Source organism: Hakea prostrata, chromosome 1 (genome assembly GCF_041222555.1).
Source record: "Hakea prostrata isolate BN-2017 chromosome 1, UWA_Hpros_2, whole genome shotgun sequence".
NCBI classification, from domain to species: Eukaryota; Viridiplantae; Streptophyta; class Magnoliopsida; order Proteales; family Proteaceae; genus Hakea; species Hakea prostrata.
The window spans coordinates 66,647,882-66,670,362 of NC_142600.1; the positions used below are offsets into that span (position 1 = coordinate 66,647,882).

Here is a 22,481-nt window from a genome sequence, read left to right on the forward strand (position 1 = left end):
AGGGGTAGATAGAAGAGGGAATGGAAGGGGGAGGGAAGATTACTGAAGAAAGTTAATTACTTGCATCTTTGAACTTCAAATATTAAAAAAAGAATTGAACAAATAATTTGAATCTTAACCAATCCTAACAACCAGATCTAGATCTACAATTGCTAGACCCAGAGAAAAACGAATCCTCAAACTTGAAACTTGAACTTGAAATTGCATTACATTACATAGAAAAATTAAACCTAAACATTCAATCTATAAATTAGAATCTCACAAAAGCAAGCAAAGAAAACTAGAGAAAGTCGAAATAAATTAAAGAGAAAAGAAAGAGTGCTTCAACTAAGCTCTAAAACACATCATCCCTTGATGGAGTATGCTCTCTTTTTATAGAGTTTACATGAGATATGAATCTTGACAGAATTTGAATGAAACTCGGAATTCCTATCTGACTTAACCAATTAGGGTTTTGGCGTACTAATGAGTTTGGCTTAGAGAGATCAAATGCACAATTCTACCGTTGGATTTGAGGATCAAGAAGTCGTAAAGCTCTCCTCCAAAAATCAGCTCGATTGGACACCGGATGATTGTTCGATGAAGGGCTTGATTGAAATTAAACAGAAACATTTAAAACGAGATTTTTCCTTCTTCCTTCTCCGAATATAATTATTTTTCATATTTTTCTTTCTTTAATCAAATCCCAAATAGGAAATAAGATATTGGAGTATGCAAGGACTCTTTTATCCATTTGGACTCTCTCAATAATATCTCCGTAGATTTGATTGATAATTTATAATCTCAACCGTATATTAAATTTGCCTTGTTGTTAAAGGTGGGTTACTTGATGTTAGATTATTACCTTAAGATTGGAATATTACACGTGTCAGCAATCTAATGGCTCACACGAGGAAACAGTACCATGTCTGAACTGGTGCTGATAAAAAATCCAAAAATTGGCCGTTACACGAAAAGAAAAAGATGACAAAAAAAAAAAAAAAAAAAAAGGGAAAAAGAAAAAGCCCAATCTGACATTCTATATATAGCAGGGTTCCGTCGCAAACAGTCTTCTTTCACGAGTCCATTGATCTCAGTCTACCCAGTTTATGATGATCTTCGATGACCTAGTAAAAACTCTTCCATAATTTCTCTCCTCCTGAAGAAACCTGCAAATCCAGTATTTTCGTCCTCATTTCTCTCCAGAAACCCTAGTGATCAATTATTATCTGCCGCCATGCTTCATTTCTCTTCGACGGTTTCGAAGCAGATTCGGTTCTTGCTCCAGAGCTTGAATGACTCCAACTCCGATTCGATCGTTCGCGAGCTATGTCAGGTACGATTAAGCTTCTCAATTACTAATCTTTCTATTTTTGTTGTTCTCTCTCTTTCTCTCCCCCCACTGTCCCTCTTGTCTATTTCTTCTAGTTAGATATCGTGATTCTCTCCATCTGTTAAGTTTTCTTGTCTGTACTTCTTGTATCATCTCGATTAGACCCCTGAACTATGTCATTTGATTCTTTTTTTTCTCTTTCTTATATATTTAATTAAGTGACATTTCACAACCATGACCACTTATCTAGTGTTAATCATTTATGTTTCTCTACTAACCTCTGCTAGAGCTATGAAAATCGGATTACATGGAACCGGTTAGCACGGGAACTACTGTTCCTTTACGTTTCAGTTTCGCCGTCATTCTTCCATAAAATTACCAATTGGCAAGTTCATAAGTTTCCACGAGTATCGATACCTAATCTGATCTTCAGCTCTTAAAGCGGTTTCTTTTTTAAATTTTTGATGATTGACACTTTAGAGTCTTCGATATCGCAGATGAGCTGGTTCGATTAGATAGTAGTGGAAAAATATGAACAACCATGAAAATCACACGGTAGGGTTGAAAGAATTATAAACATCTTGAAGCAGCAATAATTTACCGTGGTTAAATGCACACAAATTTTTAGACTGAAAACTGCATGGTTGGCTTCAAAATCTAAGACATTATGATGTAGTGAGTATTTATTGTGGCTAAATGCAAAAATCTTTACTCGAGGTTCTGCAGAATGGTAGATATATCTGTTTATGGCAAGAGTGGTGCTCAAATGCATGAACGTACCCTGTCCTCATTGATTGAGTATAAACAACTACAACAAGGCCATACTAGTTATAAGGCCTAAGCATGCATATCCTTTTCTCACCACCTCTTAAGGTTATTTGAGGTCTGCTCTAGTTCTTCTAATTACTTCCATCCGAATTAGATCATTTCTTCACGTAGGGGCATTTAAAGGCCTTTGTTGAATGTGGTCGTGCCACCTCAATTGAATTTATCCTCACTCATCATTTATAGGAGCTCTTCCAAATCAAATTATAATATGATTATACTTTACCGTATCTTTCCTAGTTTTCCCGCTCATCCATCTTAGCATCTTCATTTTTGCTACACTGAGTTTATCTATATGATGCTTCTTAATAGCTCAACACTTTGCATCATGCATCACAGCTGGTTGTATGACGGTCTTATAGATTTTTTATTCGAATTTTAAAGGAATACTTTGACCACACAAGACCTTAGATGCACGTCTCCACTTCATCGACCCTAGTTTAATTCTTTGGAAAACATCATCCTCTATATCACTTTTATTTATTTATGAGTGAAATAAGGTACTTAAAATAATCACTTCGTGGAATCTCCTTCTTATCAAATCCCACCGCCTCATTATCCATCTATTCACAACCAAAGTTACATACTAGATATGTACCCAAAAAAAGAAGTTACACATTACATATTCCATCTTTGTTCTACTTAGTTTAATGCTTTTTTATTCCAAAGTTGCTCTCCATGATTCTAATTTGGTATTAATCCCAACTTGTTGTTTGTGTTCAAACATATGTTGCAAAATCTATACAACAACAACAACAACAACAACAACAATAAGCCTTGTCCCAACTAAATGGGGTCGGCTACATGGATTCTTGTGCTCCAATCAATTCTTGTCGAGGCCATGCTAGATACAAGGCCTAAGCTATACATATCCTTTCTCACCACTTATCCTAAGGTTATCTTAGGTCTACCCTAGCTCTTCTAGTTCCTTCAATATGGATTATATCACTTCTCCGTACAGTTGCCAAATCTTTGTCATGTCAAAGTCCATTGAGTTTGTTGCTGAAGCACAAACATAATGTATCAAGTATCTAAATTGGTAAGTTTTTATTATTACTTCTGAGCGTCTTGAGTCTGAATTATCCGATGATTCAAGTCATCCACAGTTTGTGTTGTAACCTACCAACATCAGGCATGCAAGGTGCAATACTAAGATACCGTTTATGTTTACATAATAAATAATGAAATAATGCTTATGGAACAGTTATATAACAGTGTCTTTTTGCCAAGTCAGCTGTGGTGTCGTAATGTATTATCATACTTCATACCTTGGTCAACATTCATATTCTGTTCCATTTAACCTACCAGACCTACTTTATACTGTAGCTAATATTTATTGGCATATTGGCATAGCATGGTTTTAATGTTGCACACAGTAGGGTATGTTTTACTTGGTTTCAGGCCTTCCGCAGGATCCTATGTAATTCTTTGTTCAGAGTGGTTGACAGTTTGAAACCCTTATGTTTTTGTACTGTTTCAGGTATACTTGGATAAATACAGGGTACCAAAAACATAATTGTTGGAAATAAGTGTCATTAGCTAATCGAATGTACTGCACAGGAGCTGAATTTTCTATTTTTGTTATAATGATACAGTAATTTGGCTAGCTTTTTTTTGTTAATTATTTTTTTCATAAATATTCAAATTGAAAATTGAAGTTGTTTTTTAATGCATTCTTGTTTTTGGTAAATATTTTTTTATCGAGTCATTACTGTTGCATAATTTGTCTGGAATGTTGCTTCTGTCGTGTCTCTTCATGCAATTCTGAACTTCTGCTTGCAAACCAGCATAATCAATTTTGCCTTTTGGAGTTTTCTCCACAATCTTTAGTCTCATCACTGAAAATGCTCCTCTTCGGTGGCGTCACACATTAGTTCTGTTTTCCTGCAGTTCACTGAGTATGGAAGTGAGGGAAGCATATTGCTGCTCCAGACATGCTTGGATCACATAAATTTTCATGGTGGGAATGTGCAGAACATGCCTCTGAAGCCAGATTTTCTTGCTGCAATATTTAGATATTTGTTGGAAACACCAAATTTCACCACAGTGTTCTGTGAAGCATTAAGAAATACGTCCATCAATGAGGGGTTTTTGGGAGATTTCTGTAATGCATTACACTTGGCGGTGTCTGAGAAAATTGGCCTTGGTCTTGCTTTATCAGAGTCTGAAAATCCTGATATTAGAACATGTGGTATGTTGGATTATTTAGTCCGAAGATAGATTAATGTAGCACTCTCTTCTCTACACTTATATGATTGTGCTACATTTGTGCATCTCTTTTGCTTTTCATTACGCTCAATATGCTTCGTCTGTTTCCCAGGTCAAAATTTTTGCATGTCCCAGATCGAGGAATTGTGCAACCATCCCACATCTTTTGATTCTCAAGGACAAATTCAGAATATTGTCATGTTCCTGCGTCAATCAGAGAGTCTTGCCAAGCACATGGATTCCTTTATGCGTATGCTATCCTTATTGCAATCGAAAGAAATGAATAGTTTCATATTGGATCCATTTCTTTCTGATGATTTACGGGGGGCTGATTCTTTAAGGTACTCATATTTTCCTTCATGTCTTTATTGCATTTTCTTTGGCATGGTATTTGTGGTTTCAGTGTCTATTGTTTTCCCTGGTAGAAACTCTCTTTTCTTTTTAATTAACACTGTTGGTACTCCAAATGCAGGCATTTGGATCTATTCTATGAGCCCAATCAAAATGATTTTGATGCAGTTCTAGCAGAGATTGAGAAGGAAATTAGTATGGCAGATGTTATGAAGGAACTTGGCTATGGTTGCACTACTAATTCGTCACAATGCAAGGATGTTTTATCCCTTTTTCTACCACTGACTGAGGCGACCATCTCCCGGATACTTGGTACAATGGCACAAACTCATAATGGTCTTGAGGATTGCCAAAATGCATATTCAATATTTTGCTCTGCACTTAGTGGTAATACGGTGCCTGAGTCATCTTGTTTGAACTCCTGGAATGTTGATGTCCTTGTAGATTCAATTAAACAACTTGTAAGTTCCCACTTCCAGTCTTTTCAATGATCTGTTGCTTACTCTTTTCCCTTGATTGCTGCATATGGAGCAATGATGTGGGCACACGTATTAGCCAAGCTTGTTTTTGGTTTTTAACCATGATTCTCTTATCTCAGGCTCCAGGAACTAATTGGGTTAGTGTGATGGAAAATCTGGACCATGAGGGGTTCTATTTCCCCAATGAGGAGGCGTTTTCCTTTTTCATGTCTGTATATGCAAATGCATGTCAGGTATGCTTTACAGTTAAGAAGCATGAAATTTTAAAATGATACGACTTCTATCCAGTGAGCAACAATGTGATTGTGCAGGATCCATTCCCACTCCATGCTATATGTGGGTCTGTCTGGAAGAATGCAGAAGGTCAATTATCTTTCCTAAGATATGCAGTTTCTGCACCACCAGAAATATTCACTTTTGCACATTCTGCAAGGCAACTGGTACTATTCCGCGCCTCTTTCTGGCTCATTTTTCTTCATTTTGTTTTTTAGCTAATCAGGGTGCCAATTTTTTCTGCAGGCATATGTTGATGCAGTACATGGTCATAAACTTCCACATGGGAATGCAAATCAGGCATGGTTGTGTCTTGACCTTTTGGAGGTACTATGCCACCTAGCTGAGAGAGGTCATGCTGGTTCTGTACGAATAATTCTTGATTATCCACTTAAAAACTGCCCTGAGGTCTTGCTTCTTGGGATGGCCCATATTAATGTATGCTCTCCTCTCCTCCACTTATGCAGTTGGATTTTTTTTTTGAAATATATATATTTTTTAGGGACTTGTAAAGTTGATGAAAATTTGCTTTGCCATCACAGAGTGCGTTTAGTCTTATCCAGTATGAAGTATCCTCAATGGTTCTTCCCATGATAATTGGCAATGCAACAAAAAGTGGGGTCCTCCTCCATCTCTGGCATGTTAATCCTAATCTGTTGGTCCATGGCTTGACAGATTTTCATTTTGCTGATCAAGAAAATATGACCAAAATTTTGGGCAGTTGCGTAGAGCTGAAGGTAAACTGAGTTGCATTGGTGCTAATCCCAGTGGTGTATATAGATTGTACTGTTTGAATAGGTAGCTTGGAGGAGAAATTATATTCTGGGTTTTAGGTACTTGTTTCCTTTAATTGGTTTCAAGCATCTCTTAGAATCTGCATAATTCTTTTTTATTCCAATAATATTTTTAGCTGCAGTTCAGATGAGAGCTTCCCTTTTCTTGAGTTTATCCTTCAGAATAATGGTACTAAATCTCATTTTGGAACGCCTTTTCGGCCCATGAAACTCCCGAGATACCGATGTTTTGCTGAAACATTGTATTTTTATTGTATGATGCCACACTGGCCATTTTGGGGTGTAGAATGTTGTGGTGAGCGAGATACTGGAACAAAATGATGGAATCTCATTCAAACAGTGCATTTTTTCCGCTGAAAATCCCAGGCTATGATAACTTTCTAAAGGAGATGACTTGGGATTTTGAAATATTGCATTTTTTTTCTTTTTAAATTATTTTGACATGGCATCTCATTTAAGCCTGAATGAAACATCCAAAGTATGCTAAGAACTATAATTCATGGGATGACCTCTCTTCTCTTAGTCATCTATCTGGTGCACTTCTGTTCTGTCTATTCTCTGCAAGGTTCCATGTGGTTGCTGTTTTGAGCAATGAATTGATGCTCTGTGAAGTGTATAAATAGGATTACTGTATTTCTGTTTTGGATGTTTTTGCGTATGTATATTCCCCTGGAGTAATGGACCAAGTTGTGGTCGAATAATTTATCCACTGTTTTGGATCTTGATGTTCATGTATCCTGTGACCATAAACAGGAATTCATTTAAAATGTCCCTATCCAGTGTTAAGTTTTTCATTTTTCCTTCATAGTTTAGAAATGGTTGATGTAGTTGACCAAGCTATAAGGCTGAGCTACTGCTGTTGCAATATCTCGGTGTATATCAACACTGTTGTTACTTTGATTATCACAAGGTTCTGGTTAGTTATCCACAAAGAAACCGGGAAAGAGAATGGGGATGGAGAAGCCATAGTTTCACCTGGTAGACTGCCAGCTGCGCCTACAGCTAATATTGTCATCAAACCTAATTTAGCAGTTGTAAACAGTACCTGAGTTGCTTTGTTTTCTTTGTCCTCTGTTTTTCTGTCTTATTCTTTGAAAGTGTTGATGTGAGGAGGAAGAATACCATGGTGTGCTGTGTGCAGACTCTACTATTTGTCTCTCTCTTTGCTCTGAGGGGAATTTCGTATGTCTCTGCTTTAGGTCAAAACTCAAAAGATGAGTCTCTGATATTGTCTGTTTCTGGCTCATGTTTCATACGTATTAATAGAAGTGAAAAATAAGGTTAGCACTTAGCAAGATACCACATGGCACACATAGGCTGTTGGTACCTTATTTCAAGTCCGGTAGGCAATTCTGTGGTGGCCTTGCAGGTGCTTTTCCAACATACACTCTTTGTTGCCAAGTTTGATGCTGGAGCAATTCCTTAGACAGACAGACTCCTAGGAGGAGGGCGGGGTTTGGGAAAGTGGGGCATATGATGATGAATTGTGTCATATTGGGTTCTCAGGTCTAGTAGGATATTGTATTCACTATCGTGGTTTGTCTTGTTATCGGGTCTTAGAGTTGATCATAGATAATGTGTAATCTGTCTGGTGTTTCATTTAGGATTTTATTTCAGGTATAAGTCCCATTAGAGTTAAGTTAATTTCAGTCTTAGAATTTAGTTATGCTTATTTAATTAAAAAGTGTCTGTACTGTGCACAATGCTCTCGTTTGGGGATGTTCAAATGCACCTAGATTTGAATGAATTAGGAGTCTTTAATTATTTTCTTTAATTGCCATTGTAACCACATAATAATCCATTTTGAATTAGAAAGTTTTGAGTTGTATTTTTACCAGACTGGTACTCATCTGGTCATTTGATCATATTTCCCATTCTCTTAATTCTTCTTCCTTATCTCCTCTTCCTGTGAGTTCCTTTTTTTCTCGTCCTCCTTTCTTCTGTCCATCATATGCCCAGCACTCTCTCCCATATATCTAAGCATTTCTTTGGAAGTTGAAACCTGCCAGTAGAGAAAACCAACTCAAATTGCAGTGTTGATTCTATGCTCACTGTCATTGTCAGTTTTAGGAGCTGTCTCTCAGTTGATGCGTGATTGATGATGTTTCTTTGAGTTGCGGTTCAAATACTGAGGGAATGTGAACTTAGTAGTTGTTCTATTGTGTTGTTTGGGGCCCTTGAAGACCAGCTGGACAGATTAAAGGATTAATTTTCGCTGGTCCCGTGTGGTTGAAGGGTGAGTACAATCTTAATTGAAGGCGCTTTTAGAATCCTTTTTTCCTGTAATACTGCTGCCTGTTAATCCTTTTTCTTTTTCATCAATTTGTTTTGCTCTGTTACAATACTACCTTCTCACAGTAAATGTTGTTTTCTTTCAGACTCAAACACCAATTTAAGATAAGAATTTACTCTTTTGAGATTCCACTTAATTACAGATTTGCCATTGCTTATTTTACTTGGACGATAATAGCTGTTTTAGTGGGCTGATAATTGCTCTGAGTAGAGTTTTGGAACTGTAGATGTGCATCATGATGCCTGGACTATATTTGTTTGGGTTGGTTGTTTGCCATGCTGTTCTTCACTCGTGACGACTGCAATAGTTGTGTTTATTTTGGGGGAATTTTCATCAATGTGAAATAGAACTCTGGGATTTACATATTTGAGTTGTATCATGGAGGCAGTGCTGTCAATGCCCAACTTGTTGCCCTTTCTGATCTTTAACGTACTTGTAGTGTCTTTGACTTGATTTTGAAAAGCTTTTTTTATTATTTTTTTTATTCTTTTATGGGAAAAGGTTGGGCATGCTACTGGGTTCCTCAGCATGTGTTATTCTCTCTCCTCTCTGTTGGAAAAGACCCCTTTGACCTCTTACCTCCTGACCTGTGATTGTTGTACGCAGCAGCTTACTTAAAGCTGGTGGCATACCCAATCTCTCCCTTCTTTTATTTCTGTATGTATTCTATGACTTTGGATTTTGTTTCTGTTGTGTTTACACCTACTCCATGTTCTTATATTGCAGATTGTATCAGCAATATTGGATGTAGCACCTTTCTCATTTAGTGTTAAACTGGCTGCCCTTGCTTCTCGGAAAGAGCAAGTAAATCTGGAGAAGTGGTTAAATGACAATTTGAGCATACATAAGGATGCCTTTTTTGAGGTACTATCCTTTCATTTCGTTATATCATCTCCCTCTTGCTTTGTTACCTTTGATGTCAGTTGTACTGCTGTCAAAATAAACTTCAGGCTTTGCTAGTTGCAAAGTTCTAACATTTATAATGCTACTTTCCAGGAGTGCCTCAAGTTCTTGAGGGAGATACCCTTTGATGCAGCACATGATCCTGCCAATCCATTCCAACAGTCTGGTAGTGTGGTGAATGCATATTCAGTAACGAGCTCAACATTCTTCAAGGTTCTACTGCTGCACAGTGGCTCATTTTAATTGTTGTTCTTTCATTCTCTGAGTAAAGAAGTTCTAGTTGTTATTTACTTTTGTTTTGCTTCCATCCGCCAATTTTCTTATTGTTTGCATCTTTCCATTAGGTCCTTCAAGCTCATACTGCACAGCTTGCTTCTCACCAGCTTTCGGAGGAATTGAAGAAGTTGCATTCAGCATCTATGCATGCCACTCCAAGACTGCAGAATGGTGGTGGTGCCGTGGAATCAACATCTGATGGTTATGCTGATGATATTGAAGCGGAAGCTAATTCTTATTTCCATCAGATGTTCTCTGGTCAGCTGAGCATTGATGCCATGGTTCAAATGCTTGCTCGCTTCAAAGAATCTCCTGATAAAAGGTTGAATGTTTAAATGACTGTACATCTTGTCTCAATTTCTGTCCTTATTCAAGGTCATAAAAACATGGGTATCTTACTGTGGAAATGATGTAGGCCTATGTGGAACAGAAGTGTCAGAATTTGATGTGGGCAAGGCTTTTAGGAGATGTTACATGGACTCGAGATTCCTTGGCTTCTGGATTGGATGTCCATGTGTATGGAGATGTATGTTATGATGGACATCTCAAGGACCCTTTTCTAGGATTAGAGGTTTGGGCAGGTTTAGCCTGTTGTCCAAGTCTTTTTCATTAACACAAAAAGAGGGAGGAGAGCAAGTGGAGATTATGGTATACTGAGGTTGCAACAGCATAGTGAAGGTGGGGGAGAGGTAGTAGCGGAAGTAAAGGTGCAAATGACGAGGGATCTAGGAGGAGGAGGTGAAGAAGAAGAAGGTAGGGGAGAGGTAGTAGAGGAAGTAAAGGTGCAAATGACGAGGGATCTAGGAGGAGGAGGTGGTGGATGTGTATGGTGTACTCCTGGAACCTAGCTAAGACATGTAACCTCTCTAGCAGCCCTTATCAATTGATGCTCTGGTTAATCACATAGTTGTCTAGGCATCACCTAGGCAGGCACCTTGGTTGCTTTGGCGTTGAGATCCCTACCTTAAGTCTCTTAGATGCTCTAGCAACTATAGTTTAATAAAAAATTTAAAATATTGAAGCAAGCAGACCCCTCTTCTCACATTTCATGGTCCCCTGATCTGTTTCCTTGGGGATTCTCAAGTCTGAGCCAACCATCCATGTCAAACTCCAGCAGCTGCACACATGTCCATGTAACATGGAGAATAGAGTTGGGCTGATTAGGTCAATCGATTCTGTATCTTTATTTGATATGACCTATTTGATATGTCTTAGTTGATTAGCCTTTCCACAGGTATCACAGGGTCTTTACTGGAGGAAAAAAAAAAATCAATGCTCCACCTTGATAATTTTGCTTTCCATTCCAAGTTGGGGCATCTATTTCTGGATCAGGTGGCTCTTTGTTTGAAGTGGCTAATTAGTATTGATCTGCACCTGTATTGAGTAAAAGCATTTTGGAACGTGTAACTCATAGTTGTCGAGACGTTGCCTAGGCATCCTGACCCTTTTTTGGGTCAAGGCGACCTGGGTTACCTTGTCATCTCGGCAACGTCTTGCTTTTCACTGCCACTGTCCTCTATCGCCTCACCTCATCTTCTTGCCCTGACAACTATGCTGTTGCTAATCTTCAAATTTGGGAGATGAAGTAACGGGGACTCAAATTTTGAAAATCACTGTGTCCTTGTGACATAGTGATGCAGCATGGTCTTGGAGTGACCCAATTCCACTTGGACCAATCTGATCCCACTTGGATGCCCAAATGGAGATGAACTGGGCCAATTAAATTATGGGCTTTATATGATATTTATTGTTTATTTATTGGGGAAATTATTTGTAAGCATAATTTTTTATTTGGGTAGGTTACTGAGGAATACTTTTAGTTAGTTTTGAATTGAATTTCTAAGCATCTGTTACTTTTAGTATGTTTTTATTATTTATTATTATTATTTAAATGCTTGTAGTCAACCTATTGAGATGGAATAGAAAAGATAATGTAACGCCTTGAGCTAGATTTGTGCATGCGTACCCCTCTTCTTCTTCTAGTGAGATTTTTTTTTCTTCCTCTTCTATACAACTTTGGTGCTTTTCAGGTTTTCCCTCTTCTCCCCTCTCCTTTTTGTTCCTTCTTCGTACCTTTTCTGTCCCCCCCAGTAAGTGGCATCAGAGCCCAAACCTGGGAAATTGTCTCTCTTGGATTGTTCACTCTCTTGACCTCTCTTCCCTTCTCTTTCTTCTTTTCCTTTTGCCCCCCATCACGTAGCCTTCAATACATGCATTCAGTTTTGCACGAGTTCATAGTTTTTACAATTTGATTTTTTCCTGTTACTGCATTTAGCATGGCCATGTTTCAAGAAAAAACATGTTCATTCGTTCATTACAATTTTTTCTTCTTCTTTCAATGTCAAATTAATTAGAAGAGTTAATCATATTGGTTGTGTTTGACACTGATTGAAGATTCGGGGGCTGAAGCTGCAAGATCGAATACGCATAATGGGCTACTACTGGCCCACAATGGTGAAGGATGCGATGGAATACGCGCGAGGCTGCGAAGCATGCCTTCAAGCGTAAAAAATTATTGTTAAAAAAGATTGGATTAAGCTTGGTTGTGTTTGAAACTGATTGGAGAATCTTCAATTAAATATAATTCATTGAAGAAGCTATTCTACTAGAACTGATAACGATAAGAATCATGTATTTGAAGATTCTGGTTTTTCGTTGTATCTTTTTAAGGCCTTTAGCTACTCCTCGGAACCCCAGTAAGTCCAGAGATAGCATTAACTGCTGAGAATATAAGAATGACCAGTGAAAATATATCCTTTTGCTTCCTCCTATCAACAGAATGATTGATTACATAAAAACTATATCAAGTGCATTGAATTAGGTGATCTGTAAGAATAAGAGTGTGGAAGCGGCATTGAATATTGTTCAGCATTGTCTTGTGGTTATTAGTTGATCTTTTTCGCTCAGTGGAAGCGGCATTAGATATTGTTCTGCATTGCCTTGTGGTTATTAGTTGATCTTTTTTTGGAGCAAAAAAAATTAAGTCTGCTATCTCCCTTCGTGTTTTTACAGGGAGCAATCAATATTTGAGTGCATGATTGCAAATTTATTTGAGGAGTACAAATTCTTCCCAAAGTATCCAGAAAGACAACTTAAGATAGCTGCAATTCTCTTTGGTAAGATGAGTTGTTTCTTTTTAATATTTCCTTTTGTCTGCAACTGTTTTGTATAGGGAATACTTGGAGTGATGAATTTCTTCGTAAAATCAGTTTATTACAAGAAGGATCAATAATTCTATATTGGGATGTCACATGTTACATGGTTTGAGGTATGGGATTTCGGTATAGGTGTGTGAGCAGGTCCACCTATGCCGCTGGTATTGGCTAATATGTGTTGTAGTGGGTGCATTAATTGGTCATGGAAGGGTCTTAATCTTCTTCGTAACCTTTTCTAGGTGTCTGACTTTTGGGTTTCTATCAAATACGTGTCCCTTATCAGCATTTTGTGCTGAGTTGGTGTTGACATGGGTTATATAGGACATTTGTCACTTGTCCATATCAGCATTTTGTGTTAGTGTAGACATGGGTTCCAGAAGGCTACAGGAAATTTCTGGGGAATGGATGCCATGTTCGCATGCCTATCTCCAAAGTAATAGCTTTTGCTACTCCTATCATTTTTTTTCCTTTTTCTGAGGAGCGGAGAACTAAAATCATGTTTTTCAGTAATATGATGCTTAGCACTGCATTTCATGTAATGTATTAATGAATGGTATGGGGGTATTATACTGCTCAAATTTGTGTCTCTAACCAACAGTACCTGTTTTGGAATGTCATTCTCTCTCTCTCTTTTTTTTTTTGGTTGGATGTTTTTAATTACCATTCTTATGTGCTCATATCCATCTACTTAGAAAATAAAGCTTCTCAATGGGAAAAAAACAAATTAGCTGATCATAAGTCAAGCTTTTCCAAAGTCGGTTAAGAACAGACTTTGATGGTTATATCGGTGATGATCTGATTTTGAGTTGGGTTTCTTGGGGCATCCTGAAATTCAAGAAATAAAAAAGGGGGTGATAAGTAGCTGGGATGGGGTGCTGGCTTCAAGCGTACCTCGATCAGTGGGCCTTGTCTACAGTTGGGGTGGAGATGCAAATGACCAATCGTATGCTGATTCCTTTGAGGACCTCAACCTCAACCGGATCAATGATATTACTCTGCAAGAACCATGATAATCCACCTTGGATGTGACTCGACCATGGCTGAAACAACTAATTAGTACTTTTATTAGTTGATCCTCATGAGAGAGTGTAAGAACTGAAAGCTTTTAATCAGAAATATTCGTTGTATTCTGCCCAGTCAATGGGGGCTTTGCATAAATAGTTTTAACACTGAAGTCCTGGAAGTAAGACTTAAAAACCAACTCAAACTAGGACTTAAACTTAGAACAAAACTAGGATTTGTAGAATTCTGTTGAAGTCTCTAAATAATAGTGTGCTTAAAGTAAAGAACTGACTTAGGACTGGAAAGAGACTTAAAAGGGACTTTCTTCCCCTGACTTAAGTTGCTGCATTACATGTTTGGCACTGACTTAGTTTTTTAGTACAAAAGACTCCAAATACTAGTGCTGCTGGGCAGCAATCCTAGGGGCGTCACTGAGGCTTTGAAGTGCTGGCCATCAACATCCTGGAGCCTTGATTTGTTGGTGGACCTTCATCATGTGTTAAGCAATATTCGTGCTAAATCAGATTGAGCTTCAGTATGTTTTCCTCATGGCTAGTCAAGGTCTTAAACGTGCAATCCTTGTCTCTTGCATTCTCAAAAGTATTTAATCTTTTGGTTCTAGGAGTCATCCATGATACATAAGGTATAGCATAGTTTCGTGATGTCTAGGCGACAAGGCATTTGAGGGGAGAAGAAAATCAAGGCAACACCAGAGAAGGCACCTAGGTGACAAAGCGACACCTGGATCCCTAGAACCACAGGAGCACCTGGGTGCTGCCTTGACAAGTATGCACTATAATGGTTCATTTTCCTTGATCGGCTGATGGAAATCTCAGTGTCTCATTTCATACGGGTAATTTTTATGGTTTTGGTTGCAGCAGAGTAATTATGCCGTTGATTGCCTGGAGATGTTCTGTAATCCTCAATTCCTCATAACCGTGAACCAGGGGTTGATGCTTTAGCACCTGGTTTTTTCATGTCCTATGAAACATCTTTTCATCTTAATTCATAGAATTCTCTTTTTATATGCTTTAGCCTTCACCATTAAAGTAATTGGGTACAACTGATTTGAGCTATTAATATAATATCTGTCCTAAATAAAACTACGACCAAATAGTTTTCCTTTCTTCTACAGAACGTAGTAGTAACATAGAAGGTACAGATGAATTCAATTAAGCCTAATTGAAGTTGAATGTGTTGGCTTCAGAAATCTTTTTTGGTTCACTTCTTAAGCTGACTTTATTTTCTCCCTTATACCAAAGTAAATGTGTACCTCCCTTGTTAGTTTTAACTTCTCTTTTCAGCACCATTCTTACTTGCTTAGTGGTTCTTCTGTGGCTGGCCTAGTACATGTTCTGTTCACTCTAAACGATTTCCACTCAACTTATCATCAGTTAGAAAGACTTGTAGATTATCCCAATTATGTTTTGTTTTGTTTTTTTTTTTTTTTTTTTGGTATGTAAATTTAAAATTTTTAAATTTCTTTCCTCCCATTCTGTTTCCAGTATCCTCATACTGCTTATGTTTGTTTTATCAATTTTCTATAACATGCTTAGAAAACCTTGCTAATTAGAATTTTGTTCTAGGTTAACATTATTTCTGGCATTTTAAAAATTTCATGCAGGTTCCCTAATAAAGCATCAGCTAGTGACCCATCTTACACTTGGTATTGCCCTCCGTGGTGTCTTGGATGCACTGCGTAAATCTGCTGATTCCAAAGTTAGTACTGTCCTTTCAATTGTTTTTTAGATGAATTGTCCTTCCAATTGTTGCGTTTCTTTCCGTAGTTTTCTGTGTTCTTGATTCTTTTCTGGTGTCAGATGTTTATATTCGGGGCCAAAGCTTTGGAGCAGTTTGTGGACCGTTTAGTGGAATGGCCGCAGTACTGTAATCATATCTTGCAAATATCTCATCTACGTGGCACCCACTCGGATCTTGTTGCGTTCATTGAACGTGCTCTTGCTAGGATCTCATCAGGCCACACAGAATCAAATGAGCTGAATAGTTCATCTAATGATTACCCTCAAGCTTCTGCCCAGGCTTCTTCGGAAAATTTGGAGGTATGGTTTTGTTTACTTGCTTATTGGTGTCACTGATGCTGATCAATCAGGTTGGGCCTACAGGTGGAAAAATTCCAAGATTATGTTAATGGGGAATGAAATAATTAGATAAGGAGATCCGTGGAAGTTGTGGAGAAGACCAAATAGGGTAGTTGGGTCAATCAGAAGTTATCTCTGTGGAGTTTCCTATCTTCATTGGACCAGGGTATTAATTCAATGTTTTGGAAGGTCCTTGGAGAGTTCCGTATTGGGGAAAGGGATAATTACGTGATACAGGGTTCCAAAACCAGTTCTGAATTGCTTTGTGAGCCTGTTCAGACAATTATAGTTCAGTTACTAGAAGTGATGGCTATTTGGTAATTAAATAGAAATTCAAAACCCATTTGGAGTACAATTGACAAATCTATAAGTAATGTGAAAGTGTAAAGTCTTTCTTGAAAAATATGGCAGAATTAGATCTAAACTGGGATAATACTATTAGACTAAGGGCTACCGAGAAAAATTTAAAATAGGAATATACGAAAATAGCCACACAAAGTAGGGGCTGTTCCGTAATTTTAACAAATAGTGCCTTCTTCTAGGTCTTAGAAACAGAAAGGTTCTATATCCGTATGATATCCGGAGGTTTTTGTCCACATGTAAATGCCATAACCCCAACCAATATGTCATGCCAAACTAGTTATAGTGAAGATCGAACGGAACGGTTGGGACTCAAATGCTGCACAGAAACAGAGAACGTCATAGTTTCAGATCAGATTGAAACCAACAAAGTGGGAGGAAGAAATAGAATACGGATAAAACCGCGTAGACGAGCGAGACTGATTCTAGTGAAGGAAATAGAGGAATAATCAAAGGTGAAAGAGAGGTACGCACTTCAGGATGACTATTACTTTCAACAATTTTCATATCTAAAGTCAATTGCTGGGTATTAATGTCCGACTATATGTAGAACTCAACTGAAAGAAACCCTAGTTTTTCTATGATTCAACCAAAAGCTATAATGGTAAAAAGGCAAATCACCAATTTTTATTTGGAGAAACAATCTTAATTTCTGTATATAACTGCATCAAGACAGTATCTAATATTTGTAATCTAGAACTATCAATAGATGGGAGTCAAAGAAGGAAGGATGAAAAGAAAAATAAAATTTGTAGTGCTATTCCGACATGGAAGAAAATATATAAGAGGAAAAGAAGGGGGGAGAAAATTAATAGGTATGAGTGAGAGCTAGGTGGTAATTACCAAATCGAATAATAGTCCATTTAGACACAGTTGATGGTGGTTACACCTACATATAACAATTAATCCAGAGGAGATCTTTTAGATCTAGGAGTATTGGACAGCAAATCCTTACTTAATAGTCAAAAGCCTAGTTTTGGACCCATAAAGATTTAGCCTCTATTTCAGAAGAATTATATTTTTCATTTTAGCAAGGATTTGTAATCAACTCTGTCAAGAGGAACCCCAAAGCAAAGGAGATCTGCTGATAGGGAGCATCATCTCCCGTAGGGAATAGTTTAGGGCCTGTTTGGTTATCTGAATCTAGAGATTTCAAATCCTTGGATTCATGAATCGGAGATTTATACCTGTTTGGTTATAAAGCATCCTTGGATTCATGAAATCCAGGAATTTCACTTTTTTGCCTGAAAACATGAATTAAGCCATTCTTGGGTATTAGGTGAAATCCATGGATTCCACTATAAAGATAAAATTGATGAAATTTGCGGATTCACGCGGAGTAACCCAACAGAACTCTATGAACTTCGATAGATTTGAGGCTAACCAAACAGTTAATTTTGAACCATGAATCCATAGATTTGAAATCCCATTTCATTTCAAATCTCTGGATTTATGTAACCAAATAGGCTCTTAGGAAATATGTAAAAGCAAGTAAGATGTGAAGATTTGACCTGCAAAACTTAAGCTGGGAACTGTTGAATTATGGAGTTGTGAATAGAAGGAACAATCCAAAATGATCGGGAAATTTTTACTTAAAGTAAAGTGAAGGGGCTCATTTGGCGATTTGATCTCTCTCTCTCCCTCTCTCTCATGCCTAGCCTGCTCCCTGAGACAGCTTAGAATAGAGAGATTGTATATCGCTACCCGGTTTTGCATGGGTAATGAGTGTAAAGGTTTCCATCTAGCATAAATTTTTTCTTAATTTTAGCTTACTTTTGTATTTTTCAAATATAAATTATTAGTCGAATTTATGACTATTAATATTTGCTGCAATGTGTGGAGATATGCCTTTGAAGCTGTCTGTCCTAGTTGAAACCTTGTATTTACTCTTGAGACCAAAGTATGATTAGGCATTGGTATAGGGTTCAAACGAACTTCGTAAATCAGATTATTTTTTTGTGGCATTTAGATTTTAGAACCATTGGCTTCTTCTGTTTGGTCTTGTGGATTTCCAAGCTGAGACCTTGTGGCTTGGTTTACTGGTGCTACACTTAGCTTTGGATGAACTTTTTGACTGTTCCATATAAATAACTGTTTTTGTATGTTGCTCCCCCCAATATTTTACTGTCTTGTGTTTCATGCATCGAGAAAAAAGGTTCTCAATTGGAATTTGGTGTACAAGGTTTCTAGACCTATCCATCATTGTAGAGCTTTTGAAGCTCCATCTTGGTCATTGTGTGTTGAGACTAGAAATTTTTTTTTGCTCTCTTTTGTGGAACAATTAATTATTTCTATAGGAGCTTAACCCCACAGCAATTAACTAACCAATAGCTCTGGTTTTCTGAGCTTCATCCCCACAGCAATCTTGCTTCTGATGTTCTGTGGTGGAGCTTTTGGCACTTCTTTTCTTTTCCCCTGCTTTATATCAAAATTGTTCCTTAATTTTTATCATGGATCAGTGTGGGACATGGTATATATTCTAGGTTAATCCTTAAGATTGATAATGTATCCAGCTTATTTGATGCACTCAAATTATAATATCAGAGCATTGATTGAACACTGCTGCTTATAACTGGCTTGTTAGTTACTCAAATACTCGTCTATTGTTGTGTATGTTGTGGGCCTTTGTTCTTCTTCTTCTTCATTTTTTTCTTTCTCCCTGTTGATTTGATTACATGCTAGGTATAATCTTAATTTACCACACTTTCATATCAGTGATGTTATTTCATGCGAAGGCAGTTGTAAAACTTCAGTTGAGCAGAAATGTAAAGATGAAAATATCTAGTTGCGTAATATATTGAATATTTAGGCCTAACTGCTCTGTTTGAGGTTCTTATCAGTGAGATAATTGTTCCTAAATCATTGGCAAAAGGATATTTTAAGATTTATTATTTGTTGAAGAAGCTCATATTTCTGCAAGAGGAATGCTCTGCTTATAAGCTGTGCCTTTGCAACTTCCATTCCTTTGTATTGTACTTTCTGCTGGTATGTGGAGTGGATTTATAAAATTGGATTGTGGTCCGTGGATTCTTTTAATCTAGTCTCTTCTCTTCTGATATATGTAGTTTTTGATGTTTGTACTTCCTAGAAATGGCTATCCCCCCCATCCTAATTTGATTGATTTCTTTTTTGGGGTGTCCTTTTCTTATTCTTATATTTTGGCTTTATGTAAATTGTCATCAGTTTTCTGTCCTTCTTTGTTTCTTGTGAATGTTGTGTTTGAATTGTTCTGAAATGACATGTGGTTCCTCTTTTTGTGTGGTAACATTTTTAGTTAATTATTTTGGTGTTTTTGATAGCTTTTTCTATTTAGATGTTTCTTGTCCTTACTTCGAAGATTTTTGCATTTGGTCTCAGGCATCTGATTCCTCCTGGCAGTTAGTGGGTTCCAATTTTACTCAACCTGCGCAACAAGTCTCCTCCCCACTACAGCTGCAACAAAGACATCCAGGTTTTCTTGATGACAGGCATAAAGCCCCTCTAACTTCTGTTAATTATATGAAGCCCCTTCCTTCTGCTGGGCAGCCCTCACTTGTTTCTACACATGATGCAGTGGGAAATCAAAAGGTATGCTTCGTGACTGTTAGACTTTGTGTGCTTTTACCTTTTCATTGTATATTTTACATACCTGCCTCATGTACACTTTGCTATTGCTGTTCTTTTGTAGTCAATGCTCTCTCAGCCCTCGCAGTCTGTGCCTTCACTGAATGTGGGAAGTGCTTCAGCAGCTATGTCATCTTCACCTGGGTTTTTACACTCTTCCCGAGGGGTTACATCTACTAGTAATTATCTATCTCTTTTACAGTGTTTGCCTGGGGTAGCAAAGGGTTTAAAAGTTATAAGTTTCATATACTGATCGATGAAAATATGTTCTATGTTACTCCAAAACTTAATCTACATGGGTGCATTTTTTTTGGCTTCTGATTTGTTTATATCTCCTTTTTATAGGTATGCTTAGACAACATTCATATAGTACAGGGTTTGGCTCTGCCTTGAACATTGAGACACTCGTTCAAGCAGCTGAGAGAAGGGACACTCCAGTGGAGGTACACTGTTTTTGATTGAAATTGCTACTTGTAATTCCATTTGAGGCTTTGTTCAAGAATCACCAACCTTCTTTTTCTTTACTATTATCTGCAGCATGACTTTTCTTAGGGAAGAATAATTTTACTGCATATCATAGATCTGATGGACAGACTTAAATATGAGAAAATTCTATTAAGGGTAGTAAAGCTGGAGATTTGCATATGCAATTGAGAAGTTCTTAGGGTTTCTAATCTACATTCAGTTGTTTTGATTCTTTTGAACATATATTCAGATATAAATTTAATACCGAAGTTGTGAAAATAGAATTTGGACTTGAGAAACCATAACTTGAAGCAGTTGATTGAAATCAGGATTATAGAAACGGATCAGAATTTGGTATTCAAAAAGAGTTGTGAGAATGGTCAGTGTTGATGAATAATAAATGAATTAAACCTCTCAATGATTATCTGGAAAGTGAGATCAGCAACCGGAAAAATTTATGATGTTTAGTTAGATATTAGACTGAATCAACGAAGAGAGAGCATGAAAGAAACTGATTCTGAAACTGGCAGTTAACCAAGCAATTCAGTTGCAATTGGAACAGAACATTAGCAAGAATAACTGCATGCTTGATCCAAAATTAATCAAAATCAGAACAAGAAGGTTACTAGCTGTGAGAAAGTCGTTTGGCTTGGCTCATGCACAATGGTGGTCTGTTGATGCTCCAGTATGGAAGAGTCATTTAATTCAGATTGAAGATGTTAACTGAGCCAGGAATAGAAGTGGAGAGAACTTTGTTTCTGATGCCTGTAATAGTCTGAAGTTCTAGATTCTGGATGTTAGTTTCTCCATAGTTCTGATTTCTGTATTCTGTGTGGTCTCATCTTCTAAAATTTGATCTCTTGTACTTAATTCCCTCTGTCTGTCCACTTCAATCATAATATTCTTCAAAATTCCTTAGCTTTCTAGAATCATTAGTAGAAACTGGATGCGTTTGATAACGGCCTTAGAGAACATTTCTGGTGTTCTTTTGTTCTCAGAGAACAGAAGAGTAGGTGGTAAGTTTCTATTTAACTGTTTATTCTTTTGTTCTTGAAAGAACGAGCAAGTGGTCTGAAGAAAGGGTTTTGCCAAACATGTAAGATATGTTTTGTTGGGTAAACAATGACTTGATAGAAATGGACCTGAAGGTGAAGGTGATGTAACCCCCAATTCAAGTGTTAGTCTTCAGGATCAATTCAAGTGAACCAGCAGTAAAATTAGGGTTCTACAAGCCTGTGGTTTAGGTGTAAGGCTGATAGAATGGTTCTAGAGCTTGGGAATAAGGCCTATAGGATTTGGGAATGGTTAGAGGTCCAGGTTTAATGAATTCCAGATCTGAACCTTGCTCTCAATTAAAATTCAGAACTGAATAATTCGAAGGTTTTGAGAAAATTAGGCTTTTTAGAAATTAGGGTTTCCAGGAGGTGGCTAGGGTTAGGGTTAATGTCGAAGGTGAGGAAGGGGTAGGGGATGGTGGTTTTAAAAGGAAATAGGATTTAGTTGAAGGGTTAGAAAGATCTAGATGAGAGAATGCTAGGGTTTCTAGGGTTTTGGGGAATTTAGGCAGCAAAGGAAATTATGGTTTAAATTAGAGTTTGCTTGGTCTGATTGGGCTGAAATTGAGAGGGGAAGGTCACTAGGGGTGGGGGAATGAGGTTCCTAAAGTTTGGGACAGATCCAATGGTTATTTGCCGTAGGTCTGACCTTGAATCTTAAATCTTCAGAAAAGTCTGAAAATTCCGGAAAATAAAAAAGGATATGGGGATTAGGGTATAAGGGAAGAAGAAGTTACGCAGTCTTCCTAGGGTTTAGTGGTGGTGGATAGGACTAAGGTTGGGCTAGGAAACTAGAGTAGGGGAGGGGTTGAGGTTTCCTAAATGAATTGGGATGTGGGAAATGGGAGGGGTGACTCAGGGTTTAGGATTTGGGAAGAATGATGGCTACCACAAGCTAGGTGAGGGGTGAATGAGGGCTGCGATGGGGTGGGGGGTTGGATTAGGAGAACTGGGGTTAGGGGAGGGAAGAGTGGTTGCCGCTGGCTATGGGGAGGGGGAGAATGAGGGCTGCAATGGGAAGTGAGGGA

At 37.7% G+C, this 22,481-nt stretch overlaps 1 protein-coding gene across 2 annotated transcripts in view; it reads left to right on the top strand.

The window, feature by feature from the left end:
* The first annotated feature begins 997 nt into the window (after positions 1–997).
* Positions 998–22,481, top strand: part of LOC149029477 (transcription regulator) — a 54,818-nt gene continuing 33,334 nt past the window's right edge. For both annotated transcript variants that reach the window (XM_089141888.1, XM_089141889.1), the window contains exons 1-17: positions 998–1,315; positions 4,028–4,328; positions 4,458–4,686; positions 4,818–5,157; positions 5,295–5,408; positions 5,487–5,615; positions 5,695–5,886; positions 5,991–6,185; positions 9,262–9,399; positions 9,532–9,651; positions 9,783–10,036; positions 12,727–12,830; positions 15,496–15,590; positions 15,692–15,931; positions 19,688–19,897; positions 19,998–20,112; positions 20,279–20,376. In XM_089141888.1, coding sequence (XP_088998014.1) covers positions 1,217–1,315; positions 4,028–4,328; positions 4,458–4,686; positions 4,818–5,157; positions 5,295–5,408; positions 5,487–5,615; positions 5,695–5,886; positions 5,991–6,185; positions 9,262–9,399; positions 9,532–9,651; positions 9,783–10,036; positions 12,727–12,830; positions 15,496–15,590; positions 15,692–15,931; positions 19,688–19,897; positions 19,998–20,112; positions 20,279–20,376 — 2,973 coding nt within the window. In that variant the 5' untranslated portion in view covers positions 998–1,216. The remainder of the gene's footprint in view (positions 1,316–4,027; positions 4,329–4,457; positions 4,687–4,817; positions 5,158–5,294; positions 5,409–5,486; positions 5,616–5,694; positions 5,887–5,990; positions 6,186–9,261; positions 9,400–9,531; positions 9,652–9,782; positions 10,037–12,726; positions 12,831–15,495; positions 15,591–15,691; positions 15,932–19,687; positions 19,898–19,997; positions 20,113–20,278; positions 20,377–22,481) is intronic.